Below are 19,024 nucleotides of genomic sequence, written 5' to 3'. Positions count from 1 at the left end.
CATAAAGTGGGGATCTCTTTTCTTGGCTTCATAATTCTAGATGGCTTTAACAACACTTGTTTTTGTCCTCAGCTGATTTTGGCTTCTGTGCTCAGATCACCCCCGAGCAGAGTAAAAGGAGCACAATGGTCGGGACTCCTTACTGGATGGCACCGGAAGTGGTGACAAGAAAAGCATATGGCCCCAAAGTTGACATCTGGTCACTTGGGATCATGGCAATAGAAATGGTGGAAGGAGAACCTCCTTACCTTAATGAAAATCCTCTCAGGGTAAGGTACAAATAGAATCAGACACCACTGTCTACTTAAGCACTCCCATGCTTAGAAACAAAATCCCATTTACATCAGCTTGGGCTGGTTCCAACAAGGACAGCCTGTAAAAACGTCACTGGAGCACATCAACATGAGAGAACACTAACAGACCAGTAATGTGGAGCCAGTTCAGAAATCTGTTGGTTTTGTGTTAATGATGCAAAATTTCTCAGGCAGTTTGTGAAATCTCTGTTAGCTCCATCTCTGACATGGATTTTTCTGTGGCAAATTTCTCCACTGATGAATCTTTATGAAAAGAGTTTCAACTATATCTGCAGGCAGAAGTATTTTCAAACACAGGTCAGTGTAGATGGGTTACCTCATCCTTTCAGGAAGTGGCATTGGTTATTGTAATGCTGTAATTTTTATTACCAATGATTTTCTAAAATGCACGGGTACTTGCAATAAAGTAATGAATTTTTGTTTTAAAGTTTTCAAATTTATATCAGCTCTTAAAATGAAACTGTAGTGGGGGAGGAATGTATACTAAGGAAATCACTCATAATGGATAAACAGATAAATGCTACATAGTTAATTCCTGATGGGAGACAGGAATCTGAGGAAATTAATCTTGCACCTTCGTATACACATGATTTTTATTAAGGCTAGAACTTGTATACAGCATGACCTTTAGTTCTTCTCACAGTAGCAAGGATGCACTCCGTCTGGCACCCAAACTCTTTGATGCAGACTGAAAGAACAAACAAAAGCTACAAATAGCTACCTGGCCATGCTACTTAAGAAATGCGAATGACAAACATACAAACTTCGGTCTTGTATTCTTTCTGAAAAAATGTTCCTGGGTCTTCTTGGAAACAGTTGGAGTCTTGCATTTCTGTTTTTCTCAGGCACTGTATCTGATAGCTACAAATGGGACACCGGAGCTGCAGAACCCTGAGAGACTCTCTGCTGTGTTTCGTGACTTTCTGAACTGTTGCCTGGAGATGGATGTGGACAGGCGAGGGTCTGCCAAGGAGCTTTTGCAGGTAAAATGGGAAGTGGCTGCAAGTAAAGTGGGTGCAATATATAATGGCATTCTCATCAGTTAATCATAGAATGACAGAGTTGTTTGAGTTGGAAAGGACATTTAAACGTCATCTAGCTTAACTACCCGTTAGTGAACAGGGACATCTACAGCTCAATCAGAGTGCACAGAGACCAGTCCAGCCTAACCCTGAATGTCTGCAGGGACAGGGCATCCAACACCTCACTGGGCAATCTATTCTAATGCTTCACTACTCTTGTACTTTTTGTAAAAAAACTTCCTTATATCCAGTCTATCTTTTAGTTTAAAACCATTTTCCCTTGTCCTATCACAACAGACCCTGCTAAAGAGTCTGTTCCTTTCCTTCTTACAGCCCCCCTTTAGATACTGAAAGACTGCTGTCAGATCTCCCCAGGACTTCCTTTCACTGGGCTGCACGGCCTCAGCTCTCTCAGCCTGTCCTTGTAGGGGAGATATTTTATCCCTCAGACCATTTCTGTACCCCTCATCTGGCCATGCTCCAACAGGTCCATTTCTCTCCTGTACTGACTGAGGACTCCGCATCTGGACACAGTACTCCAGATAGAGATCTCACCAGAGCAGAGTAGAAGGGCAGGATTCCCTCCCTTGCCCTGCTTACCACACTGCTTTCAATGCAGATCAGGATCTGGTGCCCTTTCTGGGCTGTGAGAGCACATTACTGGCTCATGTCTAGCTCACTGTCCTTCTGTACCCCCAAGTCCTTCTGGCAGAGCTGAGTTCAATCCTGTCAGCTTGTATCGACAATGGAGGTAATGACCCAGATGCAACCCTTGGACACTTGTTGAACCTCATGAGGTTCTCCTGGGCCCACTGCTTGAGCCTGTCTCAGTCTCTCTGGAAGGCATCCCATCCCTTGGGTGTGTCAGCCACACCACACAGCTTGGTGTCATCTGAAAACTTATTGAGAAAGCATTTGATTCCACTGTCAGTGCCATTGATACTGAAGATCGTCAGTCCTAGTACTGACCTCTGAGGGATACCACTTGTCATTAATCTCCATCCAGACATTGAGACATTGATCACTACTCTCTGGGTACAATCTTGCAACTAGTTTCATAGCTACTGAATGGTCACCCATAAAATCCCTATCTTCCCCATTTGGAGAGAAAACTGTTAATGGGAGAGGAATCTGATTAATACTTACATATCCATCTCCAGACTGTGGCCTTTCAAGCAAAAAAAAACCGAAAGTATTTTGATCTATACTGAGTTATATGTTGTAACTGAATCGGAATGGCACCAGATTCAGAGGCTTGAAAAGGTGTTGATAACTGCTGTACACAGAGTTAGGGACAGGAGGAAGCCACTGATACCAATCACAGCAAAATGGCCAGAGATTTGGCTGTGTGATAAAAGGAGTTTTGGGGTGCTCATAGTGAATGTCAGGGGGGCCAGTGGTGAGAGTGCTCAGGTTTATCCATCCTGCCCCACTTCTGAAGGCTTCTGCCACTGAGATAAGGACAGCTGAGTGGGACTTGTTACTCACTGTCTGCTGCCTGGCATAGCTGGGTAGATGAGAACTGCTACTGTTTTACTGCCAGGTTTTGTGGCAGGCATAAACTGGTAGATAGTTTTGCAGCATGGTGTGTCTGTGCTGTCAGAGTGTCAGCTGGCACAAGGAGAGGCAGGTTGTCTCCTTACTCCAATCTTGGTTCCTAAAAGTTGGACCTCAGTGGCTTTCACAACTTCTAGTGGTATTGGAGTTCCCTCAGAAATGGCTTACGTTCCCAGTCTTCCTGGACAACTAAAATAGCCTGTCTTTAGAAAAAGAAAAAAAAAAAGAAAGCTAAGTATTTGAAGTTCCATGAAAGGAACTGGGCTATTAGGACAGCAAGTAGCCAGTCATGACTTCTTGAGTATAGTGGAAAGTAGTTTGGCAGCCACATCAGTCAGGTCCTTTGGGACCCTGAGTTGCATTTTATGAGGCCCCACAGACTTGTACAAATTCATGCACATCAGGTGGTCTTGATCGTGCTCCTGCAAAGGTCTCCACAGTCCTGCGTATCCCTAATAAATAGAAGAATACTTCTTGAGCCTGTAACTGACTTTGAAGGTAACTTTTTTTTTCTTTCTTTCCTTTGGGCAGCATCCATTTTTAAAACTAGCCAAGCCCCTCTCCAGCCTGACTCCTCTGATCATTGCAGCAAAGGAAGCGATTAAGAACAGCAGCCGCTAGTGCTTTGGGCTGGCATTCTCCCATGCCAGCTCACTCCAGAGCAGGACTGAGAAAAAGAACTCTATAGAACCTCAACTCTTCTGCTGCAGGACAGACGGATGGATGGATGGATGGACAGACCAACAGTCGCAGTCGTGGTAGGAGGGGAGAATAACTGTTCTCCAGTCCCTCAAGGAGTAAAAACTTACGTCTTCTTCCTGCTTTCTGGCTCCTTAATTTATTTTTAAGATGAAACAGGGCTTAAGACAGAGGTAATGACAGAAAATGCTTTGCTGCCTCAGCCATTTCCAAGGTAAAGCAAATTCAGTTGGAAGATTCCCTTCCTTCTCATCCTGTGAATAAGCTGTACATTCACTTTTAAATTGTCAGTTGTTTCTTAAAGATGCAAAGTCCCTTTTATGTTTTGGGGTTTTTCTTGTATGGTTTGGAATTGGAAAAGGGTCTTAATTTATAACTCCAGATTATACTGCCTTTAGAATACAGCCCACTCACTGGTATTTGCCTAGTCATTGCACTTCTCAATGAGGAAGAAAGAGAAATTGCATTTCCAATCAAAAACAAATCAGGAGTGGAGCAGTCAAAACATCCTGTTGAGATACAGGCTCAGCTGTGAATATATAGTGTTTCTGTTCTTGACATTTTCATTTGTAAAACTAGTTATAATAGGGGTGAGAGTCTTACTAAATTGAGAAAGCAGAAAGATCAGTTTGCTCAGAAAGGGCTTGTCTGATGCAAAGCTGTAAGAGAAATGTGAAGTGAGAGCAGGCCCAGCCTTGCCCAGTGCTGAGCCTCATGGACCCCTTTGCAGAGCAGCCTCAGGTCTGTGACCCAGACTGGAGGAAGGTGCTTGCAGCAGCAGGCCATCGCTGGGCAATCGCCTCTTCCTGGCACTGCACTGATCATAGTGTCAGCTCCAAACTGGCAGTAGGCAGCTCTTGAGGTTAATTGTAGCTGTGTTCCAAAATGTGCAGAGTGGTGGGAGTAGCCTTCTTCAGTTTGTACAGGAGTTGAAGAGAGGAAAACAGCCTGGGTGTTGCTGTCACTTCTGAGGACGTCTGCTCTCCTGGTCCTCTTATAGTTCCCAGGAAAGGTTAGTAGCATCTGTGCTCCTCTTAACAGAGGGAATGATGACCAGGCTACTCTGCAGGCTTTTGGCAGGTGAGTGTCCTTTTCATGGCAGAACTTGCATGCCTAAATTGCGACACTGATGAAAATGAGTGATGGCTTCCAGGATTTGGTTCTGCCTGAGTCAGTCCAGCAGACAACTTTGGAAGTGCATTTAAACCTGGAGCTCTGCAGTGAGCAAGAAATGCAGAGCAGACTGCAGAACTATATAGAGCCATAAAACCAGCCTGCTATATGTCCTCCTCCATACAGCAAGCACTGCAGCAAGCAGTTCTGAGTTGCTGGGAGAGAGTGAGCCTTGGATGTGACAGGATTGTGCTTGACTAGTCTGCTGATTTGTAAGAGAGCAGAACAGTTTTAGTATACCATTTGCGTTTTATTTATTTTTTTCTGAAAGAGTGTGGCTTCACTCAGAAAAAGCATTTGTATGGAGTATTGGTTGCTTTATTTTAGTAGTACAACTAATGAAAGACCTTCAAAACAGCAACTGAATCAACACCTATATCCGATGAGCAAAAAAAGGAGTAAAACAGCTTTTTGCTGTAGTTCATGCTTTAGGCCTGCTCCCGCAAAGGGCTAAGCAGCCTTAAGGTACTAAAAACCTTCACGTTTTGCCGGTACGAATGAAGGATGCTTGGGCTATTCTTGAATTAGGCCATTAGTTTGTCTGGTTTTGTCGTCTTATTTAGTTACCGTCTTTGTGTTGAAAGTGTCGTTCATACTGCTAACCACCCCACCCCCACTCACTCTGTCTGTCTCGGTCTCTTTGCTGAGGCAGTCGACAGAGGCAGTGCTCATTGAGGTTCACAGAATCACAGCATGGGTTGGGTTGGAAGGGACCTTAAAGCCCATCCAGCTCCAACTCCCTGCCGTGGGCTGGTTGCCCCACCCCAGATCAAGCTGCCCAGGGCCCCATCCAGCCTGGCATTGAGTACCTCCAGGGATGGGGCTCCCACAGCTCTGGGCAGCAGTGCCAGTGCCTCACCCCTCTCTGAGTAAAGGATTTCCTCCTAACATCTAACCTAAATCTCTCCTCTTTAGATTTAAACTGTTCACTCTTGTTCTGTCACTATCAGACCATGTAAGAAGTCAATCTCCCTCCTGTTTATAAGCTCCCTTTAAGTAATGAAAGGCCTTAAGGTCTCACCTTCCTGGGGAGCACAACAGGTTTGATTTTCAGTTGTCAAGTAAGAAAAGATGTTTGTTTCTTTTGCAAGCCTATGTTCTTCTCTGTCAGCTCAAGCTATCTATCTGGGAGATGGGCTTCCCTGAGGAAAAAAAAAAGAGGCATTTAGAGTTGAGAAGAGCTGCCCTCAATTTGTAAAGCGTTATTCTGAATAAAGCATTTTTATTCCATGTAAGTAATGAAGAAACTAGTGGCAGTTTCTCCTTCCAGTATAGCATTAATTTTTTTCCTACCCACAAAGGAACAGATGGCCATCCTTTAGAAGGAAAGCACTTTTTTATGGCACACATTTGCTGGACATACGATACGCTTACATTAACAGATCACACTACTTGTTCTTTTTTTCAATTTATTTTCTTAAGCAAATATTTCAGCATCCCTACTTTTCAGTTAAGTTTCACAAAAGATAACAAATAAATACAGAAAATTGACAGCATTATTCTTTTTCTAATCAGAGTATGCTCCAGCATACAGAATATTGTTGGCACTGGCTTTTTAAATACAACTTCTTTAGTAAGAGGCCTTACTTTTTATTTTATTAAATGCTATATTTATTTTTCTTTGCATTTGCAAATCTAGAGATTTTTCTGGTTAAAAAAACATCCTGTGAGGCAGATGATAGTATTCAACAGGAATCATTTCTGCCAGTGGCTTTTTTTCATCATGACTAATTGCCTATCTGGGACTGCTTTACATTCAGGGCAGTGCACCTCTAGCATCCCTGCCCTTCAGATAGCCTCTGGCACAAAGTTCTCTGTCATCAGATACTGAAGGACGGCAGCTGCTTTTATCATTTCCCAACTCTGATAGGAAATGTGGAATAAAATAGTAATAAAAAAGTCTGTCCTGAAAGGGGCAAGTCTTGTACATTATTTACAAGTAGGAAGCTAGGACTGACAATAGCAGTAACTTTCCAGGAAGAAACAAAGCAAATATAAAATCTCTGGAATCATCTCGGGTGTTTTTGGACTGCTATCTTCAGATTAAGCAATTAGTTATATATATTTTTGAAAGTATTAGGAATAGGCTGTTTTGTTGCCAAATGCATAGATAAATGTTGTATGTTTCAAACACTTTCATTCCAAGGTTCTAAAAAACTGGTTAATTGTCTTTATTTTTAAATTCATTAAATGGTGGAGAAAAAAAAAACAAAAATCAACCAACTATCTAGAGCTTGACTATGATTCCTATCCCTGCAATGAAGATGTGTGAAAATGACTTGTTAGCTTGCTGTGGTTTTAATGAGTTCTGGGCCAGAAGTATGACAGCAGTAAAGTCAGGGAAGCTTGAGAAGCACAGGAAAGATTATTTATTTAACAAAAAAAAGAAAAAGAGAAAAAAAAAAAAACCCACAAATGTACCTATTAAGAATTCCACACACGCTCCTAGGAGCCTGCATGGGGGTGGATCTCACAGTGCTCTCAGGGTTTGTTCACAAACTCGGGCCGGGGTTGCATTCTTACTTCTGTGTCCTGCACTTCTGTAAATCTGTCTGTTCTCCATCTTCGGATACTGTTTGGCAGACTTAGCACAGAAATGAGCTCAAGTATGATTTTTTTTTAGCTGCATGTGTTGGATTTCTCTGATGCCAGTGGCTGCACCTCAGCAGGTCTTCGGTTAGTTCCCCCCCATCCTGCCACTAAAAATAAAGTGTGGTCCAGTCACCACAAAAAGGAAAGTACCTTCTTCTCCTCTGCTAGTTGTAGGAAATATCACCGTATCCTATTACCTGCAGTTCCGGTACAGTCATTGCTTTTGCCACAGAGCATTCCTCACACTGAGCTTGTACATGTATGCATTTGTTTGCTCAGTGGTGTTGGTCATCACAACTGGACAAGGACCGAGAGAGAGACTTCTGCTAGCCCCTACCATGAAATACAGGAGCCAGCTGTTCTTTGCTCGGCACCCAGAGTGTACACTAACCAGCTTAGCCTTGCAAAGTGTTACCGAGAGAGTGGTCCACAAACCTTCTTGGCAGACTACTGTTAGTACACATGCAGTAACTTAGTGATGGGGCAAGCTGATGAAGATGCAGATTTTGTTTTTTTTTTAACAGAGTGGATAGGTATCCTTAATTTTGAAACCCTGGTTTTCAGGAAATGGGCAAAGAACTACCTTTATTTCAAGGGAAAGCTTTGAAATACCTTTATTTGAGGTTTCTTTGGATGCAATCTGGAATTCTTGGGGGGGGTGGGGGAGGAGGGCAGGTTTAAAATTTTTCTTTGCTTGTGTCTGTCCTTGAGCTGACAGGGTAATTTCTTTTTCTGGATGAAGGTTGCAAAAATCTTGCTTATACATGTGTTAGAGTTGACTGCCATAATCTCAGGCATGTGTCATGTATATAAACAATCACTTTCTTGAGCCTGCCAATGGTTGCATGCGTCTTTGATGATAAAAGTCATCTCAGAGGGAAAAGCAGTACAGGAAGGAGAAGGAGGGATGCTTACATGCTCTTTGCAGATGCCCTTTGATCTGCCATGAAGGTAGGAGCCTGCAAACTTTGTTCTCAATGCTTACCTATTCTTCCAAGCAAGTACTCATGTTCTGCTAGAATGTGACTAAGAAAACTAGGGAGCAATATAATTTGTTAAAGTTGATAATGTGGAAAATTGCACTGGACAGCTTCCCAGCAGATTGCATACAAGCTTCAGCATATCTGTGTTAGATGCCTTGTGCTTTAATTGAGTGGCACCACATTCGTAACTGCTTGGGGATCATGCTTGGTTTCTGTGAGGCTCACTAATGTTTTGCCTGGCCCAGCTTACGTGTCAAATGGAATCAAAGCTGCAAGGACCACAGCTGGATGCAGTGGTTGAAGGTGGCAGTTGTGAACGTGGGTCAGAAGAGCCAGCAGCCACATGCACACTTGTTTTAGTCACAGTGTTCTAAGGGAAGAAGTGTACAAACTGAGAACATGAGTACTGTTTGTGTGCCACCTCTCCTCTGTCCTTCAGTCTTTTCAGGGGCTTGAAACAGCTTGTTTTCTGAGGAGATAAATGTAAAAGATCTTTCAAAAGTCCTGTTCTTTCTAATCTCTGTGACTGAGTGTTGTTTCTTTATTTGCCTCTTTCTATACTCAGTGACTGCTAACCAAGATTGTGTAACTGGCTCAGATAAAGTGCTTGAGGTACTCATTTTTCTGCCCTTTGAACTGCCTGTTTACAGCAACATTTAAAATCTTTAAGCCTGGTCTGGACAGAGTTATCCTCCACTTTGTGCTTAACCTAGAGTCTGTGGCCAGCCATCTCAAGTCAGTGCTTGCATCAAGGGCTTCCAGTTGTCACAGGCTTACAGAACACTATTGAAAACATGCGTGAATAGTGGCAGCTGGTCGTTTTTTGAAGTCAGATACTTTTGCTGCTGAATATTCTATGTTTCATTTGATATCTAAGTCTGTTGTGGTGCTGGACAGATACAGGTACTGCTTCTGTTCCCACTGAAGTTGGTGAGAATTTGGTGAGAATTTGGTTGCTGGATTCCTTGGCAGCATCACCTTGCTGCTTTAATAAGCAAGTACTGATACAGCTCTAGGTACTGAGGTCAGTCCCCAGGGGTGTTGCATGGCCAAGGGAGCAGGTGGATAGCAGGGAGCTGCTCTTGTTCCTTTGTTCCATCATGCAAAGCTATTCATGTCAGAAGTGAGTCAGCATAGAAAATTTGAAGCATGCAATTCTCTTACATCCATATCTGCTGAGATTTTTTACCTTTGAGCTAAAGATGCACAGAGGCAATTGCTTTTTGTCACACTGTTTATATTAGTGTTAAATAATGCTGCTAAATCAGTCTGTAGAACAGCAACAAGAAAAAAGCCTCTCAGCTCTTCAGGTGTGACACTCACAAGCTGCTGCTATCTGCTGTAGCAGGAGAGCTGCTCAAGATGGGAACCAGTAGCAAAGCACTGTGTAGCCCTTGGTGAAAAGAGCACCACCTTCCCAAGTGGAGCCCAAATTCACACTGGGAGCTGCTCTGGTGTACTGGTGCTGCATCTGCACTGCAGATGCTATGCATACAGACATACACTTTAGGAAGATCTGCAAAAGAATTCTGCAACTCTTGACTGGATCAGGATGTAACAAACTCTAAACTCCAGTTTAGTCTGAAGCAACCAGTTTAGATCTAGACTGGTGTCTGCTAGGTTTTTTATTCAGGGTATCCAGACAAAAGTAAACAGAGGAGGAGCCTACATTTTCATTGTTTATCAGAAATGTATCTCATTTTGCTGTACATTCCTTTTTTAGGACATGTTATCTGTTTTAAAAAAAAAAAAAAAAGAAAAAAATAACAAAAAAGATAAAAAGCAAAAACAAATGTGTAGTGAAAATCTTCTGTAACTTTGGATTAAGAGGTAATTATGATCTTTTTAAAAAAAGAACTAAGTTATTTACTTTGTAAATGTGCTGATGGCATGGATCCATCTTACTGACCTCAGCATCCTTTTTTTTTTTTTTTTTTTTAAGATTTTGGGTTTTGTTTCCAATATTAAGTTATTTTAAATTGTGGTTGAAGCAATAGAAAATTGAAATATGGATTGTGCATGACTGTGTCTTGAGTGTAAAAATATTGCAGTTTGAAACTTGGACCTAAAGTATTGCAAATAAAAGTTATAAATACCAGTGGAGTGTGTGAACTGCAGCTTTTCCTATATGTTCTGCTGATACTTTTTGACAAAAAATGTCAGGGATGGATAAAGATTACCAACCTCAATCATCTGCCCTTAGGAAGACTTCATCTGTTTGCCTGTGTGAAAAACTTTCAGCTTTCACCTGTGCCACCAGAACATCATGTTACGAAGCAGGATTGACGTTGTCTAAGCCTGTACTTACCCTCTCCTGCTAGAGCTTCTTGTGTCTGCAGCAGCAAACAGACTCTTGGGTGCTCCAGTTTGGATAAATGCACTGAGTGCTGCAACTTTTCAATGTGTTGTATGTCTATTTGCTCTGTATTTATTAAAAAACAAACAAACAAAACATCCCTTCCTCATGAATGTGGTGAGTTACAGAGATGGCAGTAGTGATTGTCAGAACCTCACTGGTCTTTTAAACTGCTTAATAAGCTCTTATACAGCTGCTCACATAAAGCTATAATAAGATCACCTGGCCAACAGCTCAAAAGTTAAGCAACACCAAAATTAAACGTATATGGGCCACTACGGAAACACCACTCCTCTACCTGCTGTACTGTGCATGGCTGTACTGCATCTAGTAAATGCTCTATCTCAGGGGCGTTCTTTGCTAACAGTGGAGGAAGGTGGGTAGGACAGGCTCCAGCCACAGGCACACTCCCGCAGACCTCAGCCTGGCCTCCCAATGTCACCAATGTGTGTTTAACTCACACCAAGACATCGATCCTAGCTACTTGTTGCCACCAGGTCAACAAGGTGAAGGTGTCCCAGCTCTGCTGAGTCTGCACTTACCTCCAGGCCCTCCTGAAACTCTCTTTTATCTGCCCGCCTCACCGTGCTGCAGTTCGGCATCCCTTGGCCCCAGCACCTCCTGCTCCCATGCTGCACCTCACCTGGCTTCTCCAATGCTGTGTGTGACCTGAGCAGATGGGGGGGAAAGTACTGCAGCAGTAGCACTTGCTGGGTGTCTTCAGCTCACCTATCAGGCCATGGAAACCCAATGGTGCAAGGATCATGGCTAGCAATATTGTGTGAAATATTGTATGAAATGCACAACTGAAATACATACGTAGACAGGCCTGTGAGCATGCAAACTACTGTGTGCATTAGTACACAGAAGAGATACTACAGATCTTCTCTAACACATATATCATCTAAGCTATCCTTATATACATATATATATATATACACACAGAGATATGTGTACCTCCCTGAAAAACCCTTATAAGGGTGCATGCTCTATCAGTTTGTATGTATTCTAATAGATTTGCAGATGTGCACATACAGCCTCTACACAAACAGATATATATATATAAGGACACATATAGTAGTCTCTCCCTAACTGGCTCAAAATAAGATACATTATATAGCATATATTTATGTACTCATTTTGCATGTATATACAAGCAAAAATTTAGAGCCATCTACAATATATGCTATATATGAAATATGTATATGCTTTTACTATCTACTGTATGTATTAGTATAGTGCATAATTACACAGATAGAGACGCATATGATTTATACAAACTTATATTTTAATACATACATGTATTACTATGTGCCACTACACAGGTCACGCCGAAAATAATGACTCCTATATATTTCCATGGAAACATCAATAGATACAAAAAGCACAACAACACTATTTGATAGAGCAAATTATCAGCTACAAAACACTCTTTTTCAACACAGTCACCAGCATTAGCTGTGCGTTTTCATCAGCCATGAAAAAGAGCCTGCATGCTTTGCTCATCAAAATTTGCACCAGTGGAAGCACCCTATTCCCACTGTCACCACTGCTGAAACACACTGCCCACCCATCACTGTGCTCACACCCACTGTTTGGTCTCCAGAAGCATTCAGCAAGCATCAAGGAATGGCAGCGGGTACAGTTTTTCCAGTGGAGGAAATTCAGTAACACACCTTTGCTTCATCTGCATTTCCATGTCAGACACTATGCTGTCAGACTGCCCCTCTGCTGCCATCTGTCACATAGCAACAACATAACAGGATAGCGGTGAGAAGGTTCAGCCTTTACTGCTATACTGTCAACAACTGTCTCTGACATTGCAGACCAGCACCACAAAATAGGAGGCATTACTTTTGGAGCAGCATGTGTATAAATAAATAAAATACATGATATACTAGTTTTATAAATGCTTTGTATGTTATACAGTATATTTTCTATATAATGTACAAATGTGTACAGAAACTACTATGTTGCTATCTAATACCCTTTCACAGAATCACAGAATCACCAAGGTTGGAAAAGACCTACAAGATCATCCAGTCCAACCATCCACGCATCACCAATAGCTCTGACTGAACCATGTTCCTCAACACAACGTCCAAACATTCCTTGAACACCTCCAGGGTCAGTGACTCCACCACCTCCCTGAAAGGGAGCCCATTCCAGTGCCTGACCACTCTTTCAGAGCAGAAGTATTTCCTAATGTCCAGCCTAAATCTCCCCTGGCACAGTTGAAGCCACTCCCTCTAGTCCTATCACCAGTTACATGAGAGGAGAGGCCAACCCCCAGCTCACTACAGCCTCCCTTTGGGTAGTTATAGAGAGCAATGAGGTCTCCTCTGAGCCTCCTCCAGACTGAACAATCCCAGCTCCTTCAGCTCCCCTCATAAGGCCTATGCTCCAGCTTTGTCACCCTTCTTTGAACACGCTCCAGGTTTCTCAGTGTCTTTCTTGCAGTGAGGGGCCCAAAACTGGACACAGTACTCGAGGTGCGGCCTCACCAGAGCTGAGTACAGGGGGACAATCACTCCCCTGTTCCTGCTGGCAGCACCATTCCTGATGCAAGCCAGGATGCCATTAGCCTTCTTGGCCACACCACTGGCTCATGTTCAGCTGAGCATCTATCAACACCCCCAGGTCCACTTCCGTACACAGTCTTCCAGACTCTGTGCCCCAAGCCTGTAGCACTGCCTGGGGTTGTTGTGGCCAAAGTGCAGGACCCGGCCTTTGGCCTTGTTGAACCTCATCCCATTGGCTTCAGCCCAGCTATCCAGCCTGTCCAGATCCCTCTGTAGGGCCTCGTAAATCAACACTTTCAGCTAACTTGGTGTCGTCTGCAACCTTACTGAGGGTGCATTCAATGCCCTCATCCAGGTCATCAATAAAGAGGACGAGCCCCAGCATTGACCTGTGGGGAACACCACTTGTGACTGGTCGCCAGCTGGATTTAACTCCATTCATTACCACTCTTTGGGCCTTCCATCCAGTTCCTTATCCAGCCAAGAGTGTAGCTGTCCAAGCCACAGGCTGCCAGCTTCTGCAGGGTAATACTGTGGGAGACAGTATCAAAGGCTTTGCTGAAGTCTAGGTAGACTACAACAACAGCCTTTCCCTCGTCCACCAGATGGGTCACTAGATCATGGAAGGAGATCAGGGCGGTCAAGCAGGACCTGCCCTTCGTGAACCCATGCTGGCTAGGCCTGATCCCCCAGTTGTCCCGCACACGCAGTGTGATCTCCCTCAAGACAATCTGCTCCATAACCTTTCCTGGCACTGAGGTCAGGCTAACAGGCCTGTAGTTCCCGATCCTCCTTACAACCCTTCTTGTAGATGGGAGTCACGCTGGCAAGCCTCCAGCCTTCTGGGACCTCACCAGTCAACAAGGAACGCTGATAGGTAATGGAAATGGCTATCACCTCCACCAGTTCCCTCAGCACTCTTGGGTGAATCTCATCTAGCCCTATGGACTTGTGGCGGTCCAGTTTCCATCACTATATGTATGTTTATATACATATATGTTTATATATAAAAATGTGTATATATATACACACACACATACATATAGATACAACTATAAATCACTGTATTTTGTGTATATAATTAGATAGAACATAAATGTATATAGATTGCTAAAAAAAGATTATATATATGTTTTGTGCAACTGCGTATATACACAGACGTATGAAGAGTGTATTTCTATATATACCCAATATATTTGAATTATTATACTGTATATATATATCTGAATTATATGCTACAGTAATATGCATAAATGTATCATATATAGCATCCATATATACCACCCTCTCTCTGTAAAATGCTCCCTCTCTAGCCAACTACATGTAATATAGTATTTAGCTTATATATTGTGTATATACAGTTCCTTCTATAAATATGAATCATGCTATTTATACATATTTATAGTACATGATCTATAATATAAACTATATACTATATATACTTTATATATGTGTGTATCTATGTACATGTACACGCACATAGAGCCCCTCTCTGTTTATACACACACACAACACACATACATATACAGAAGAGTGGCCTCTTTCTCATATAGAATCAAAGAATCTGAGATCACCAAGTCCCACTGCCTGCCTATCCTGACATGCCCACTAACCACATCCCTCAGTGCCATGCTGACCCTTTTCTTGAACACGGACTGGCATGCTGACCCCACCACCTCCCTGCACAGCCTGTGCCAGTGCAGCACCGCTCCTTCCAAGAAATTGTTTTTCCTAATACACGAACCTCCCTCAGTGCAAATTAATATATGTATATATTTTCTATATATATCTGCACACACATATGCACACACATAACTATAGCGTAAGCATGTGTTTAGCTACGTATACATACACAACTATACATACATACACATACATAACATCCTCAATCCATCACATATATGTGTATCTACGTAAAGAGCTGCATGTAGGTACGTATGTAAAAGATACATAGGATGAGATCTGAGACAAAAACCTAACATTATCCAGGTGAATTATCTATGTATACCTACGTATGTCAGACATTGTAATGCACTGTACGTACATTATACAGGACATAGCGTATATATTTGTGTCTATGGGTACATATACATATAGACACACACAAATACAGACACATAATTCTCTCTCTAGACATCTATATGGAGTTCTACCATGTATTTTATATATGTATTGGTGCGTACACACACCAACAGTGGTTTTAATGTATATGAGAATATATATTGATATAATCTATACGTAATAAAAATACGCGGAGATAGTGAGTGTTCCATCACTAACACACTCACTAGCCACCCAATTTTTTTAACATATACGTGTGTATAGGTGTGCATGTATATATATTTCTAAGCTTTTAAAAACATATACACAGAGGTACATAGTTCCTTTTATAACTTTATAACACTGCTGTCTACATTAACAGACATCTATATAGACACAGACCTTACATAACTATATAACTCTCTCTATATACTAAACATTTATAAGTGCATATGTACACATACGTATATACAACCAGGAGCTCTGCACGCGCGTTCTCACCTGAGTCGCACCCACACAGCACGCCATGAAGTCCCCAAGCGCCACGTGCCGGACCGCCAGGTAAGATGGCGGCCGCAGCGCCGCCTGCGGGGGACGGCGCGGAATGGCGGCGTGCGGGAGCCCCTCACCAGAACCTGAGGCGATCCGCGCGCGGCTCGAGCGCCGCCATGCGGCCGCACGCGCCCTAGACGGAGCTGCGGGCGATAACGGCGCAGAGCAGCTGTGCGGGGAACAGAGGCGTGCGGCGATCTGCGCGTTTTTCTCCCCCTCCGCCCCCAAACTGACTGAGGTTGGGGTCAAGCTGAAGCGAGTTTTCCTTTATCTGAGACAAAAATGTTTCATTTCAGAAATTATTCAAGGGGTTTATATTTTGTTAGCCTTTTATTTAGGTCGCTTCGTATTGAAAAAATAAAGGTTGAAATTTGAAATAAAATATTTTTCAGACTTGTTTCCTCTGTTTTAATGTGGGGATTTGTGGGGGATCGAAGCCTTCACCGAAGGTGGCACACACATGCAGGCAGTTACCATGAAACAGAACATTTTCCCACAAGGTGTGGCTGAATAGTGACAAACACTGCCCGGCTCTGGTAACATTTGAGCAGGGAAAGCAGCCTGGCCCAGCTGGGTGCTGTCTGACAGGAACCTTCTTTGGGCTATGCTCTGACCCCAATCAATCAGCCAGATGAGCCAATCCCTCCTTACTGCACCCATTTCAGAAGAAAGAGTTCTGCAAAATTGTCTGAAAAGTGGATTATACAACAAAACCAACTCTGCACTCCCCAGGTGCTCACCTCTGCTGCCTGTGATCCTCAACAGCTCTGCAACTCTGGTGCTCTGCCTGTGCAGGCAAGGTGTGTCTGATGGGCTGCTAGAAGGCAGAGCTATTGTGGAATAAAATACTGTGTGAGGAAAGGTAACATAAACAGGTCAGCCCAGACTGAGTTGCAGCTCTGTGTCTTGCCTGAGCTCTGGTATGTATGATAAGCTCCATGCTTTTTTAAAAGAAATGCACCTTACAATCATATGAGAGTAAGCAACTGTAAAGCCATGAGTTTACAAAGAAGAGTTATACTTGCCTGTGGGGCTGCCAACTGCATGTAGCTCATATCTGACAAATGCTCTGCGTGCAAAATGGCTTTGAGCCCAAGCTATTTTAAAAATAGTTGGATTTAGGTACTTGGTACATGCAGCTAAGCTGATGGCAGCATAATATCCTTCATAGCTTTATATTCCAGCCCTAACATGTCAGACAAATCGTTTTCCTCCCACTGCACTGATCCTTTTGGATGCCCTGAGCAGACTTACTTACATACCTTTTTTGAAAACATTAACTCCACCAAGGGCCATTTTATAAGTTATAAACATTGCACAAAATGGCTGAAGTAGTTCTGAGGTACACAGAAATACAAGTTTCCTGGCTGTACAAAAGGCAGAATAGTAAGCCTTTAGCTTCACTTTCAAGACCAAAATTTGCAACCATACAAAATCCATTTCTGACACAGTAAGCCTCTTTTACACTGACAGAATCACTGTATAGCTTGACAACTCAGAAATGTCTGCTAAGAAGGAGCCCTATTGACAGGCTACATGCAAAAGTTAAAAGGAAGTTTGTACAACGAACCTTGCTTTGAGGAAAATCTGAACAATACCTGTCCTCCATCATACCCAAGTTAAAGTTTCTGAAAGATGTGAGCTCTATCAGCAATAAACCAATGCAAAATTTCCAAAGAGAAAACCTGGTACCTGCTATGTCATGGCATCTTTATTTTACAGACCCATTCCTGTCATAAACTAATTTTCTCCTCTTTCATTCTCATCACACCTAATGAGGCAAAGGGAGCATTCTTCCATTCTAGCAGAAAGTAGATTAATCAAAACCTCCTTAGGAAGGTGGCTTCCATAATTGAGTTTGTCCTCCAGGCAAAGCCACAGCTGAACTGTGAGATGCCCATCTCTTGGCTAAAGATATCAACTTGTGAAGCAGCTTGAGGTGGACAACAGGAAAATACAAAGAGAGCCTTTATGCAGGCAAAGCTGTCACTCCGAGGCGTGCCCCTCTATTTTAATGTTGCCGTGGCATGCCTGGTCTTAAGTCCTATGACTGAAATCCTTGAGTAACAATGTTTTAGCCAAGGAACAGAAATATCTTTATCAATGGGAGTGAAATTAATTTAAAAAAAAAAAAAATCAGTATTAGGGAAAAGAATTCCAACTAAAATTCAAAAAACTCCCTCTCCCAAGAGGAGTCTAGCAGTGAACAGGGACATCAGGCATGTGAGTTCATCTTGTCCTTGCCAGCCTGCCAGCCTGCTGGCATGCGGCTGTGGAGATACAGCTATTCCCACCTGCCTGCTGGGAACACGTAATGAGGTGCTAGGATCTGTGAGAACAGTTATGTCTGCTTCCAGCTTACATGTCACGAGCTACTGAACGATGCTGCTGGGGGAGATGGTTATGAGCTCATGTCTTAATGAGCTCATCTGCTGACAGTTTGGCACCTTTTCTACTGCTTGCTGTATGATGAACATATATATACATATATGCTTTTTTTTTCCCTTTAAAAGCCTCCCTTCCCATTATCCAAAATAATTGAGAGTTTCAGAGAGCTTTTTCTTTTTAAAGCAATTGTGAGTATGTACATGAAACCTTTGCTTACAAGTCATTCACACAGAAAGCATCGACAAGCCCTCCTGCTGCGAGGTGACAGCTCTGTCTGGCTCTGCAGGGCTTTGGTATTCATAGCTCTACGAGGTCATCACTGGAAAAAACCTTGACGGTGATGTGACCTGGCACCTCCTCGGCTTCTTGGCTGCCTCTCCCTCGAAGTTGCAGAGTCTGCTGTTCTCTGGGGTCACTGGGTGAGGCTGCCAGCAGCGCCTGTCCAAGGAACTGGTCACACAAGATGTTGCTGTTCCAGACCTAGAGACAAAGGGACAGAAATAACCTCAGCTGAAGCGCTGCTTCTCTTTTACACTCTACTCAAAAAGGTTGTGCTGGAGGAGGGTCATTCCCATTAACCCTTCAGAAGAGCATTGAGGAAGGGGCATACATCTAAATTTAGCTAATTGTCTAGCAAGCATGTGGGAGATTCTGGATTTGCATGCTCATTTACATATGATATGCAAATAAGGAGCTAAATGCAGCTTTTTGCTTTCTAGGTCGAAGCCTGCCGAGAAGAGGAATGAAAATTAGCAGTTTGAGTTTATCAGCAGTAAAAACACCTTGTCTGTGCCACTCTGCTTGCTTGTGCTCACCTCCTGCTCTC

General features: G+C 42.9%; 2 protein-coding genes across 6 annotated transcripts in view; one reads left to right on the top strand and one right to left on the bottom strand.

The window, feature by feature from the left end:
- Positions 1 to 10,438, top strand: part of PAK3 (p21 (RAC1) activated kinase 3) — a 109,893-nt gene extending 99,455 nt beyond the window's left edge. For all 5 annotated transcript variants that reach the window (XM_085230778.1, XM_085230780.1, XM_085230782.1 and 2 more), the window contains 3 exons: positions 73 to 269; positions 1,160 to 1,297; positions 3,425 to 10,438. In XM_085230778.1, the coding sequence (XP_085086904.1) occupies positions 73 to 269; positions 1,160 to 1,297; positions 3,425 to 3,514 (425 nt within the window). In that variant the 3' untranslated portion in view covers positions 3,515 to 10,438. The remainder of the gene's footprint in view (positions 1 to 72; positions 270 to 1,159; positions 1,298 to 3,424) is intronic.
- Positions 10,439 to 11,963: 1,525 nt separating this feature from the next.
- CAPN6 (calpain 6) overlaps positions 11,964 to 19,024 on the bottom strand; it is a 58,985-nt gene continuing 51,924 nt past the window's right edge. The window contains exon 14 of the mRNA XM_003208443.5: positions 11,964 to 18,678. Within this exon, the coding sequence (XP_003208491.2) occupies positions 18,496 to 18,678 (183 nt within the window). The 3' untranslated portion in view covers positions 11,964 to 18,495. The remainder of the gene's footprint in view (positions 18,679 to 19,024) is intronic.

This window comes from Meleagris gallopavo, chromosome 9 (assembly GCF_905368555.1).
Source record: "Meleagris gallopavo chromosome 9, MGAL_WU_HG_1.1, whole genome shotgun sequence".
Lineage (NCBI taxonomy): Eukaryota > Metazoa > Chordata > Aves > Galliformes > Phasianidae > Meleagris > Meleagris gallopavo.
Note: the sequence above shows the minus strand (reverse complement) of the source record. Positions and strands in the feature narration are given on the sequence as shown.